At 43.8% G+C, this 13,481-nt stretch overlaps 1 protein-coding gene across 6 annotated transcripts in view; it reads right to left on the bottom strand.

Annotated features, from left to right (window-relative positions):
• NELL1 (neural EGFL like 1) overlaps positions 1-13,481 on the bottom strand; it is a 387,142-nt gene that overhangs the window by 268,954 nt on the left and 104,707 nt on the right. For all 6 annotated transcript variants that reach the window (XM_029582536.1, XM_029582539.1, XM_029582538.1 and 3 more), the window contains 2 exons: positions 8,726-8,799; positions 6,437-6,536 (listed from right to left, as the gene is read on the bottom strand). In XM_029582536.1, coding sequence (XP_029438396.1) covers positions 6,437-6,536; positions 8,726-8,799 — 174 coding nt within the window. The remainder of the gene's footprint in view (positions 1-6,436; positions 6,537-8,725; positions 8,800-13,481) is intronic.

Below are 13,481 nucleotides of genomic sequence, written 5' to 3'. Positions count from 1 at the left end.
TCTCTCTCCTCCTTTGCAGGCATGGTGGTTAAGATGAGACAAGATCAGCACATTCAGGGCGGCATGCTTGTCAAGTAGGGTTTGAGCTCAACATGCTTCATGTGATTTCTGATCTGAGACAGCCCAATTACAATTTGATGTTTCTGTAACTGGAGGAGTAGCTGGAGGAGGAAGAAAAAAGGTCTTCTAGGCCTCTAGCTAACTTACGCCCAGCTACAACAGTTACAATTCAACAAAACCTAAACATGTTCCATTATTCAGCCTTCAAATGCCAAAATGCTGAATGGAGTGAGAGGTGAACACCATCCTGCATTATCAAGAGTTTGATGGACCAAGTGACCACTCCCCCATCTCTCACTGTGTCTGCCCATATTTATAAGGATACCAGGTGAACGTTTGATTTCCACTCACCCTCAGAATTTAGTGGATTAGTAGTGGGGGGATGCAGATATTGTCTCCTTTCTTTCCTACACACACTCGCTCCTCTCATTCTCCCCTACACACTCTCTCTCACTCATACACTCACTGTCTAACAAATTCATACACTTACTCAGATAATTTCACTCTGACTCATCCCCCACACACTCTCATAAACACACTCACACACACTGACTCATTATCTACCACACACTCACTCATACACTCTTTCCCTCTAATATACTGACTCATTTTCACCACCTCCACCCCCAACGCCTTCCTGAACCCTCAAGTGACAGAAGCCTCCTCCTTTAGAGCTGTGCAAGCACAGGACTCCTCCTCTTATTCAGGCTGTATGGGCTGACACAGCTCCTTATTCTTCTTGGGCTATGAAGGCAGACCTGGTGATCCACCTCCTACTCCTTTGGGGCGTAACTGCAGCTGTGGCAGCCTCCACAATGGCTCTTGCTTCTTCCTACCTGCATGGGTCTGTACCATAGGACTTCCTCTTCTGGGATTTGTGCAGCATCCGGAGTCTTTTGGGTTTTGCCCAAGACCCTTTCGAATTCCAGAGAGTTCCCAGGTAATTTATAAGATGGAGACCAGCCTGAAGTAGGCACCAATGCACATCAGAACAGCTTACAAATGCCCCTTTGTTTTTGTTGTTGTTGTTTTTCTTAAGAATATCCAGTTTTACAGAGCCAGTGCCCATCTACATATATAAAATTTTCAGCTCAAGGGTGAAGTTTCATACATAGTCCTTATTCAAACACACTGGAAACCGACGCTAATCTATTTCACAATGTGAAGGTTTCCACACTGCTCATGTATTACTGGTGTCTCGAAGCCCAGATGCACTCTTTATAATCACTCACATTATTTCTCTTTGTTAATAAGGAGCATTTACTTGTTATTGTTGTCCCAGACGTATGAACGAATTGACTGAGCAGGCCAAATTCTAGCTCTGCCCCTCATGCCCTCTCCCCCTCCTTTCTAATTTCTCTTCTGACAGGGCAAAACCCCGGTTCATCTTTCAGCCCCGCCTCCTGCTTGTTGCTGGGGGAAGGAAGTGCTGCCTGAGATTTGAGACCACATTTCCCAGCAGCCCCCTTGTTTCCTGTCCGTCTCCTCTTGTCTTCCTCCTTTGAAAATAGGGCCTAGAGTCCTAGGCTACTCTCTTCCAAAAAAAAATAATAAATTCCAACTTCCATTGATTTCTCCTCCTAGAATCCCGTTTACTCTCATCCCTGAGACTTTGCTACTGAGCCCCTTTAGTGATCTGGCCATGTAGAATACGGACGCCATCACAATACTGAATACGCAAAATGGGATTTAAAGGACCAGAAACCTTTTTTTTTTTTTTTTGCCATTAGGGCTACAGTTTGTACGCTGCCCGTGGGACTGCAAACTAATTTTCAAAGGGGGAATGCGCTGCAGTTACTTTTTATCTACGGACTTTGCAACTGCTGTGCTTCGAACTGCTTTGAAAAAAAAAGGTGCAAAGCACGCCTATGAAAGTCCTTTCTCTCTCTCCTGACCTTTACCCCATCCTCTTTTTTCCTTGCGGTCAAAGTTTATGCACATTAAACAGCGCACATGCTTTCACCTGCATTGGAAGGAGGAGGCCGGTTTCAAACATGCTTTTGGAAAGTTTGAACACATAAGCAGGACAGACAGCAATTGGTTCTCTGCCGACGTGCTACATGAGACAAAATGTCAGCCCGATCCATCAGAATAACTTCTGCATTTCTGTCAGTGGGGTGTGCAGAAGGCGGCATGTGCTGTGGGGTCTCCGCAGTCTGACCGACTGGTGACCCGGTTAATGGTGGAGAGCAACAATCAAAGCCTTCCTTGCAGGACCCTCTTCTGAACTCCCCCCTCAGGAAGAGGATGAAAACGGAGAATGTGCAGGGATTTGGGTCCCCTTCACCTGAAATGACCCACAGTTTGATCGCTAAACTAGGGAAAATGAATCCCAGAGCGCAGTCGCGGCAGAAAAAAAGGATTGGAAACTCGCTTTTCTGCAGTGAGTGGCGATTCCTTAAACAAGGCGACAGACCTCCCTACGCCTCAGCTCGCCCAATGGGTTCTTCCCTCTACCTTCTTCGGAAGTTTTTTTATGCAGCATTATAATTAACACCGCAGACGTATTTCCAGAACAGACACTGAGTATTTTCTGAAGTATTAACTAGAAAAGTGATCCTACCTGGATAGAGGCTATTGTATTAACCCAAATTATTACATTTGTTACCTAATTTTAGTTTCTCGCAAGCTTGCAAAAGTACATCAGTTAATATTCTTGCACAGAGAAAAAGGCGATTACTATAAAGTCAAATGGGATTCCCCTCCTCTCACACACCCTTCGGGGTGCGCTGTCTTGCTACCTAGCAACCCACAGGGTGCAGACACTATCTAACCCTTGAAAAAAAAAAAAAAAGTTCCGACGCAAAGATGAAATCTCCTGAAGCGATGAATGCAAAGACGGCCACTGCTCCAAAATCAATTTCTGCCTCTAATGAAAATGTAAATTTGCCAGAGGCTTGCAGTAATGGAGAAACCCACTCAAAAAACTTTAACAAGTACAGAGATAATGTATTTTGCTTTAAATATGGAGCACAATTAAACCACTTTCACAATCCCCATGCTTATAAGCATTATCCACCTCAAAGCATCTGAAAGTTGACCTATGACCCCGGTTTTCAATATGAATCAACCTGGCTCTTAGACCAAATATGTACGAATTTAATCCACAAACATTTGTAGTGAAGGATGTGAAAATCAGATCTGGTTGAGGGCCCTGAGGACCAGGTTTGGGAAACATCTAAGCCTTCCTTACCTGGCATTCCTTTAGTTAAAAAAAAAAAAAAACTGCTTAGAAAGCTGAGCACATAGGACTTAAAAGCTACAGAAATGTTAGGTAGAGGCGCCATGCATTTCACATTAGCAAAGAGCTCCAATAGTTTAGATTACAATAAAAATCGTAGGAAATTTTCTGAAAAAATAACTAGAACAAACTACATCATGTGCATGGGTATCAGGCAGCTTTTCAACATCGGACTCTTGAATGTGACCCCAGAATGAGGTTGGAATCAACAGTGTTACCTGCCAGCCTAGGGGTGATCTTCACCCTCCTTAGTACTAAGCCACCAATAACTTTGCAAATGTTTAAACACCTTTACCAATGGTACAATAACACATACACACTTGGCAGTTAAACACATGAACTCCTGCATTTGCAAAGTAATTTGCAAAATTATGGTTGGTGACTAATAAGTTGAAAAATCATGCAAATCTGCTCATTAGTGTTAGCAAAATTGTGCAGAAAAAAATTTCACAAGCACTACATTTTTTTTTGCAAAAATTGACACAGGGAGGTGTCGCTTTGGGATTTATTCATTATCTCTTTATAATTATAACAAAATTATGGAAACAGTCACATTATTGAAATATTAAATGAAACATTTGTGGCTTAATCCTGCAATAATTAACCCACAAATTATTGCAGAGAAAGAGAGAGGAAACCAAGAAAATAAAGCAAATATTAGGAAAACAGGTGGGAATGAAGAGTGTACTCTCAAATCTGGGTCATCATGTTGGGCTGACAACAAGACCATCTGGAGAATATACAGCAGAAGCATAAATGGACAGAAGGCTGACATTTGATAGAGTGGGGGTCATAGAAAATACAACTAATTCCTCTATATATTATGATGCATTTTCTTGGAAATGATAAAACAAAGAAAGTAGCAATCTGTCAGGCCGATACAGTACAGTCCGCTCCGGTGGAGCGCACTGTTAACCCGGGTTTGGACGCGCGCTTTCGATGCGCTAGCTTTACCCCTTATTCAGTAAAGGGGTAATAGCGCGTCGAAAACGGGCGCCCAACCCCCCCAAAACTAATAGCGCCTGCAACATGCTGATGAGCCTATTAGTTATTCCCCGCGCGATACAGAAAGTAAAATGTGCAGCCAAGCCGCACATTTTACTTTCAGAAATTAGCGCCTGCCCAAAGGTAGGCGCTAATTTCTGCCGGCGCCAGGGAAGTGCGCAGAAAAGCAGTAAAAACTGCTTCTCTGTACACCCTCCAACTTAATATCATGGCGATATTAAGTCAGAGGTCCCAAAAGTTAAAAATAAAAAAAAAAATTTTTAAATCGGCCCGCGGGTTGAAAACCGGACGCTCAATTTTGCCAGCATCCGGTTTCCGAACCCGTGGCTGTCGGCGGGCTCGAGAACAGACGCCGGCAAAATTGTGCGTCGGCTGTCAAACCCTCTGACAGCCGCCGCTCCTGTCAAAAAAGAGGCGCTAGGGACGCACTAGTGTCCCTAGCGCCTCTTTTTACCGCGGGCCCTCATTTGCATGCGGGCCGATACTAAATCGCTCGCCTGCTCTCCCGCTCCTTTTACTGTATCTGCCCCGGGTATTAGCTAAGGACAGAACAATAAAACTGCTTCCTGCTCGTTACTCACAATGTGTCAAAAACTAGGAATGAGCATTCATTTGAAACGAAATGGGACATTTTTATGACATTTTCATTTCAATTTGTTTTTAAAACACAATGAAAGAAAAAATTAATTAAATACCAATCCTTTGTTTCCTTTATTCTGTTTTTTAATTTCACCGCCCAAAAAAAACCCTCTCAGGTCTCCCTCTGATTACCCCATCCCTGAACCCTCAGCATATTTTTCTTTTTCTTCAAGGGGAAGATGGGATTATCAGTCGCTCCTGACCCGCTGGTGATTTGCTTACAAACAGCCCAGCAGACAAGACCTAAACCACAATACAAAATGGTGCTTGAATGGCCCAGACTCTGGCTAGCACCATTTCATACAGAAGATATTAACAACGGTGCCGCCCACGACCTGCTGACACTATTTCTAAGCCAACCACTGGGCGGGGCAAGAGAGACTGAGGATTGCTCCTGCCCTGTGAAAAAAAAGAAAAATATGGTAAGAGAGTGTGGGGGCAGACAGGGAGGATCAGAGGGGGGCCCAGAAGATTCCCCCCCCCCCCACTTTGATGGTGCCCAAATGAGAAAAATTGAAAAAAATAAGCGTAATCGAAAACAAAATTAAATGAAAAAAAATCTCTATGCACACCCTAACAGGAAATATATGAATTTTGTTTTGAACAATGCATCTCTTTTAAAGAACATTTTCAACAGCCATTTTCTCTCTGTCTGAGACCAAAAAAAAATCACATTCAGCTTAGCAAAGAGATGCTGAATTTGGAATTTTCTCACACAAACACAACAGCTTCCCATAGTGTTTGAAAATTTAAAAATCTCTAGCCATTTCCGCAGTGAAGGCACCTTCCCTCCCATGACGGGACTAGAAACAGATCCCATCCACAGGTTCCATATTCCCCAGGCCTTGCAAGTCTGTCCCTTATACCAGATCCAAAGTGCTTGCACTATGAGACAACCCAACAGACCTCACAAGACCTCCTGGCAGGTCATAGAAGGCTCCTTGCAAAAACTTTCACCCTCGCGGCCTCCTCCTCAGCTGTTGTTGGATCAGGACCGCCGGCAATCTTCTCAACCAGCACGCCTACTCCTCAGGAGGCAGAATGAAAGCTTCTGGAGAGCTTGGGGTCCTCTCTAGTTCCCTTTCCTCCTCCAAGGTGAACATACCTGGGGGCTATACCCACCATTAGGTTTGACTACAAAAAATCTTGCAATTTCTAGCAAACATTTCACGGGAAATTCGCAGCAGGAGTCATTTGCATGAGCCAGCAATTTGTGAAACTTTCACATTTTAGCCCGTAAGTTTGAAGCTGATCTGCTCAGTTTATGAACAAATTACTGTGCCTCCCAATGGATGGACAGATGGACAGCAGAAGCATCCCCTAAGTGTTTTTCTGTCCTATGTGGAAAGGCAGTAGAAACCATAAAGGAAGAAGCCTATTTTCTATTAACGCTGTACCCAAAACAATCTGAAACAAGCATTTCCGTACCGTTGCTCGCCAGAAATGAAATGGTACCGTCATAGCACCCAAAATGCAGTCTCCGCCTCTTACCTCTGCACACACTGCAGCACTGGTTTTCTGGGAGAATACGGTCATTTTCTGTGCAGTTCAAAGGTAGACAAGCCTCGGTTACTTTCACTAAAACTCCATTCTGCAAGTTAAAATGATAAAAAAAAAATAATAATAATGTCGTGAGAAAAACGTCAATGCAAGCCAAGGGCCGCACACCTTCCCATCACAGAGTTCAAGCATTCTTTAATCCTAAAAGGTAAGCGACAGCCAGCAAGCTAACTTCATGTACCATAGAACAATGTAAAATCAAATACTTATTCATTCACATTCTTTTGAAAACGCTGCAGTCACATTAATCTTGTTTTACTGCTTTCTAAAATTTACGGCTCTCAGAAACACACACACACACACACACCCGAAAAAGGTAAGCTGGTCCATTCCAGGGCTCTCTCGGAGTGGGTGAGATTTCCTGGTGCTGCAGATCTTTTGACCCCCAGGAAGAACTGCACCAAAAATTAGCTGTTTATATGAAGGGTTTCTGCCAATGCTCCTTGGGTGTAATAAGTGACTATCACCAACGCACAAAACGTCAGTTTAGATGTACAATATAACAGGGCACACAATACGATGAGAGAGAGGGAGAGGGCTAATCTGCCTGGGTTTCCCTTCCTGCCGTCATACCAGGGACTATGTGGTCTCTGCCTTTACCCATACTTTCTTCTGGTTAAGAATCTCCTCTGCTTGCTCCAAACCTCTCTCGATTTCCCCCCCCCCCCCCCCAAAAAAAAAAAGGTTTTTGCCTTCCTCGCCCCCATTGGAAGGTTGGTGCAGATGTCCACCACCCTTTCCGTGAAGAAATATTCCCTTATGTTACTGGTGAGCCCACCCCCAGCCCACGGACTTCTACCTTTCACTAGAAAGCTGCAGAGTGAGGCTGAAGCCAGAAGGATTTCAGCCCAGTTTGAGCTCACTGGATATTTTTTTTTTTTTAATTTCAACCAGATCCAACAGAAGACCCATCAAATTTTCCCCACCCAGACTCTGTAATGGCTATACACTTTAAAGTTATAGATCTCTATAAATATAATTAACAATGGAATTTATCTGCACTTTACAATCTAATAAACCAGACTCTCTCTATATATAAATCTGCTCTGCTTGTGTGTTGGTCTCTCTGCCCTGGACATACTACCACCATATTTGTGCTGATGGTCTGGGACATTTGCTGAACAGTTTCTTTATTCCCAGTATCCCACCAAAAGAACCTTAATTTAACATAAAGTACGATAAAAATGATTTTCTAGTGGGACAAAAACCAGTCTTCTGAACATGGTGTATTTTTTCCCATACAAAAGCTGTACGGTTTAACAGTACGTGCACCTTCACAAGCTGCTGCTTCTGAGAAAAAGAGAATACCCGGGGCAAGAGAAGGGGGCGGGAATGACTCTACGCACATTAATACCTTTTAACCCCATAATTATTTATGGACTCTTGCTCTGATGTTTCATAGGGATGTGCATTCATTTGAAACGAAACAAGAAATGTTAACGAAATTTCCCACTTCATTTCGTTTTAAAATAACAAAAACAACAAACAGCATCCCACTGCAAACAAAGACAAATAAAACAGACAAACCCCTCTTGGGCCATCCTTCAATCCCCCCCCCCCCCTCCGGAACCTCCCCAGATCATTTTACCCCCAAGTCTTCTTTCTTCACAATGTAGGACTGATCCCTCAGTGTAAGCAGCATGGGATCTATCTACTTGTGTGTTGGATTGGCCACTGTTGGAAACAGGATACTGGGTTTGATGGAAACTTGGTCTGACTCAGCATGCCAGTTCTTAAGTGCTGGTCACACCTGCCCCACTGGTGTTACAACTGTAAATCTCGCTGGCAGGCTGAGGCTGGCACCATTATCAATTTCTTTTTACCAGGAAATATAACGTATTTTACTCTAGCAGCCGGTTGCACAAGGGCTGCATTATTTTTCTCACTAGCAATGGCTGAGTTTTGCATGCTGAGCTTAGGAGACAACAGGTCAAGCAACCAGATTCAAAATGAAACATATGTTGTGATTTCCCTATTGTTTAAACGTGACGGCACATCCCACTCGGGTCAGAGCTTTCCAAATAAAAACTGTTGGGAATTTACATTCTCCGCGCTCCTAAATCTGAGGGGCATGGTTAATAAGGGTTTCTGTGATTCTCCGCTGTGTGAAGAGGATCCAACAGAAATATTGCATTGACTTAATCTAAGCAACACAGCTTGCATCATTGACTTCCATAAGCATTCAGAAAAGAGCAGTAGCTTACAACATAAACCACTTACTCTGCATTCCCTGCAGCTTTTGGTCAAAATGCGCTGCCCTTCTGCCAGTACTCTTCCTCCATAGATGCACTTAGCTGTAACATAATCAGAAAGGTCACTAATGTCGGCTTATTCATGCAAAATGTAAAATCCAACTATGCCCGAGGCATGTGGTCATTTAGTCACATAAATATATATTTTGCCTTTTCAGAAGAGACATTATATTCTATCACTAGACATCTGCATGTATTCTGGTGGCAATGGTAAATCCACTTTTAAAATCATCCCTTCCAAATTACACACACAATTACAACCTCTATTTTATGCGTGTAGTTTTGCCAAAAAAATGTACAAGCATAATTTTTTAAATAAAAAAGTATGCACTTAAGGCCTAGCCCCATCCAGACCCCCACCCCTGGCATTCTCTCTCCTGTCTTGCATACAGTGTGTATGCGCATGGTTTTACATGCTCATCGGTCGTGCATTTTTCTAAAGAGTCATTTCTGCAGGTAAAGCATTATTCTGCCCACAGAAGTCCCTTTCAAAATTTCCCCTCTCAGTTGTTAAAATCCCTAAATGGGATTGCCTAATGAGGTGAGCTGTGCAGTGCAGAGGAATAGAAATCCCTTATGCATTCTGTGCTTTTACTGAAGTATTGCAGAGCCTTTCTTCAGTGGAGCTGTGAAATATTATTATTAAAATAACCAAAAACAAAAAGTCCTTGCGTTGTCAGACAGGATAATGGCATGTCTGGGTTCTTAACGTATGCATACAGATTGCATATTAAACTCTGATGCAGGTACGGATAATTCCCCCTTTTTTAATTCCCTAAAACCTGCACGAACAAATCAGAAATATGAGAACTGCCTTCTACCACAGTCATGAGGAAGAAGAAGAAAAAAAAGTTGTAAGCTGGCTAAATACTATCTAGGTGCACAAAAGTCACCACAGTGATGGTGCTGCTGCCGATTGTGTGAGTGATGCAGTAAGGAGATGAAAAAAGGAGAAAAAAAAACAAAAAAAAACCACTAGCTTCTTCCCATCCTAATGGTTGGAGAAATCGCAGCTACCTTCCCACCCACAGTGAAATGCCGAGGACAGCCCTCAGCAGCTGCTAGGGTGCCCAAAAATGACTGCCTTTAGCCCTAACAAGTCATTCTGGCAACGATCTGGAATATGCAATCAGCTCCAATCAACTGTGAAGCTTTTTCCCTTGACTGACGCGCCGAACGGCTGTCACAACAAGATGACAAGCTCGGTGCCAGTCAGAGACTGGATGGTGCAACCTTTCACCGCAGCAGCAGAGGTAGGAAAGCCACCTCCTTTAGCAAACACAGTGCATAAATCTATGTCTCCCTTCAAAGAAAAACACTGGCTATTTAATGAAATGAGAAAATGGAATGAAAATAAAAAAAATCTTTCTAATGCAGAATCAGATTTTGTTGCTATCAGATGCTATTCCTATTACAGAATTCTCCATTACAGAGAGAAGGGTGAGGAAGGGAGAATGAGCACTTCTGAAATACATTTGCAATTTAAATTTATGTTGCTTAGATCAGACTTGGATTTTGATTTGCTTTAAGCATAAAGTCGACTAAGCCATGTGATGCTGAAGGCACGTGGGGAGGAACGTGGGTTCAGGCCAGCGAAGGCGAGGGACATTATGGAGGTCACAGCCGGAGAATCCGAGAGGGAAAGGCAAAAGCCCAACTCCAGCTTGAACAGGACACGTGCTGGGGTCCGTGTCTGGGAGGGCTGGGTGTGTGGGGAGGAGGAGGGGTGAAGAAACTCTGCGGGCAAAGGTTCGTGGCACTTGTAGCTCCAGCTGGGGGAGATGATTCCACTTTATCTGAAAGTCCAAAGGAGAAATAGGAGGAGGAGGAAGCCACCGGGCGATTTAAAGAAAAAAAAAGGATTTATCAGTTAACCTAACTCCAAAACCACTGAAACATAGAAACATAGAAACATAGAAATGACGGCAGAAGAAGACCGAATGGCCCATCCAGTCTGCCCAGCAAGCCTCACACATTTTTTCTCTCATTCTTATCTGTTACTCTTAGCTCCTTGTTCTATTTCCCTTCCACCCCCACCATTAATGTAGAGAGCAGTGATGGAGCTGCATGCAAGTGAAATATCTAGCTTGATTAGTTAGGGGTAGTAGGGGCAGTAACCGCCGCGATAAGCAAGCTACACCCATGCTTATTTGTTTTACCTAGACTATGTTGTACAGCTCTTGTTGGTTTTTTTTTACTTCTCCCCTGCTGTAGAAGCAGAGAGCCATGCTGGATATGCATTGAAAGTGAAGTATCAGGCACATTTGGTTTGGGGTAGTAACCGCCGTAACAAGCCAGCTACTCCTCGCTTTGTGATTGCGAATCCTTTTTTCCTTCACCCCTGTCGTTGAAGCTATGCAGGATATGTGTGAAGCATCAGTTTTTTGTTTTTGTTTTTTTTTTCCCCCTGCCGTTGTTTGTTGTTTGTTTGTTTGTTAATTTTTTTTTTTCCCCTGCCGTTGAAGCAGAGAGCTATGCTGGAAATGCGTGATGTATCAGTCTTTCTCCCATGCCGATGCAGCAGAGAACCATGCTGGATATGCATGGAAAGTGAAGTATCAGGCACATTTGGTTTGGGGTAGTAACCGCCATAACAAGCCAGCTACTCCCCGCGTTTTGAGTGCGAACCCTTTTTCTTCTCCCTTGCCGTTGTAGCAGAGAGCTCTGCTGGATGTGTGAAGTATCAGTTATTCTTCTCCCCTGTCATTGAAGCAGAGAGCTATGCTGTATATGCATTGAAAGTGAAGTATCAGGCATATTTGATTTGGGGTAGTAACCGCCGTAACAAGCCAGCTACTCCCCTCTTTGTGAGTGCAAATCCTTTTTTCCATTACCTCTTGCTGTTGAAGCTTAGAGCGATGTAGGAGTCACAGTAAGCATGTGTATGTTTATTTAATAAGGGTATTGTGTCAATAGCCATCATTCTGGCGAGTCACCCACTCTTCATTGGCGGCCTCTTGACTTTATGGATCCGCAGTGTTTATCCCACGCCCCTTTGAAGTCTTTCACAGTTCTGGTCTTCACCACTTCCTCCGGAAGGGCATTCCAGGCATCCACCACCCTCTCCGTGAAGAAATACTTCCTGACATTGGTTCTGAATCTTCCTCCCTGGAGCCTCAAATCATGACCCCTGGTTCTGCTGATTATTTTCCTACGGAAGAGGTTTGTCGTTGTTTTTGGATCATTAAAACCTTTCAAGTATCTGAAAGTCTGTATCATATCACCTCTGCTCCTCCTCTCCTCCAGGGTGTACATATTTAGATTCTTCAATCTCTCCTCGTACGTCATCCTATGAAGATCCTCCACCTTCCTGGTCGCCCTTCTCTGTACCGCTTCCATCTTGTCTTTGTCTTTTTGTAGATACGGTCTCCAGAACTGAACACAGTACTCCAGGTGAGGCCTCACCAAGGACCTGTACAAGGGAATAATCACTTCCCTTTTCTTACTCGATATTCCTCTCTCTATGCAGCCCAGCATTCTTCTGGCTTTTGCTATCGCCTTGTCGCATTGTTTTGCTGTCTTCACATCATTAGACACTATCACCCCAAGGTCCCTCTCCTGCTCCGTGCACATCAGCCTTTCCCCCCCCATCGAGTACAGTTCATTCGGATTTCCACTCCCCATATGCATGACTTTGCACTTCTTGGCATTGAATCTCAGCTGCCATATCTTCGACCACTCTTCCAGTTTCCTTAGATCCCGTCTCATTCTCTCCACTCCTTCCGGCGTGTCCACTCTGTTGCAGATCTTAGTGTCATCCGCAAAAAGACAAACCTTACCTTCTATCCCGTCCGCAATGTCGCTCACAAAGATATTGAACAGGACCGGTCCCAACACCAATCCTTGCGGCACACCACTTAAAACCGCTCTCTCTTCAGAGAAGGCTCCATTTACCATCACACATTGTTTTCTGTCCGTCAACCAATTTGCAATCCAGGTCACCACCTCGGCACTCACTCCCAAGCTTCTCGTTTTATTCACCAGTCTCCTGTGTGGAACCGTATCAAAAGCTTTGCTGAAATCCAAGTAGATGACATCTAGTGCTCTTCCTTGATCCAATTCCTTGGTTACCCAGTCAAAAAAGTCAATCAAATTTGTCTGACAGGATCTTCCCCTGGTGAATCCATGCTGCCTCTGGTCCATCAATTCTCCAGACTGTAGATAGTTCACTATTCTCTCTTTCAGCAGTGACTCCATTACTTTTCCTACCACCGAAGTGAGGCTAACCGGTCTGTAGTTGCCTGCCTCTTCCCTGTTCCCACTCTTGTGAAGCGGGACCACCACCGCTCTTCTCCAATCACTCGGCACCACTCCCGTTTCTAGGGATCTATTGAACAGGTCACACAGTGGACCTGCCAGAACATCTCTGAGCTCCCTCAATATCCTTGGATGAATCCCATCAGGCCCCATGGCTTTGTCCACTTTCAGGTTCTTTAGTTCTTCCCACACATTTTCTACTGTAAACGGATTTTCATCTGTTCCCCTTCCCTCCAGTTTCTTGTTGTTTAGAGATGGTCCTTCTCCAGGGTCTTCTTTAGTGAACACAGAGCTGAAGTATTTGTTTAATATTTCTGCCATTTCTTCGTCTCTCTCTACACATTGATCATTACCACCTTTCAATTTCACTATACCACTTTGGACCTTTCTCTTTTCGCTGATGTATCTGAAAAATGTTTTGTCACCATTTTTTATCTCCTTGGCAATCCTCTCTTCCGCTTGACTCT

The sequence above is a fragment of the Rhinatrema bivittatum genome, chromosome 17, assembly GCF_901001135.1.
Source record: "Rhinatrema bivittatum chromosome 17, aRhiBiv1.1, whole genome shotgun sequence".
NCBI lineage: Eukaryota > Metazoa > Chordata > Amphibia > Gymnophiona > Rhinatrematidae > Rhinatrema > Rhinatrema bivittatum.
This window is presented reverse-complemented; position numbering and strand designations above follow the sequence as displayed.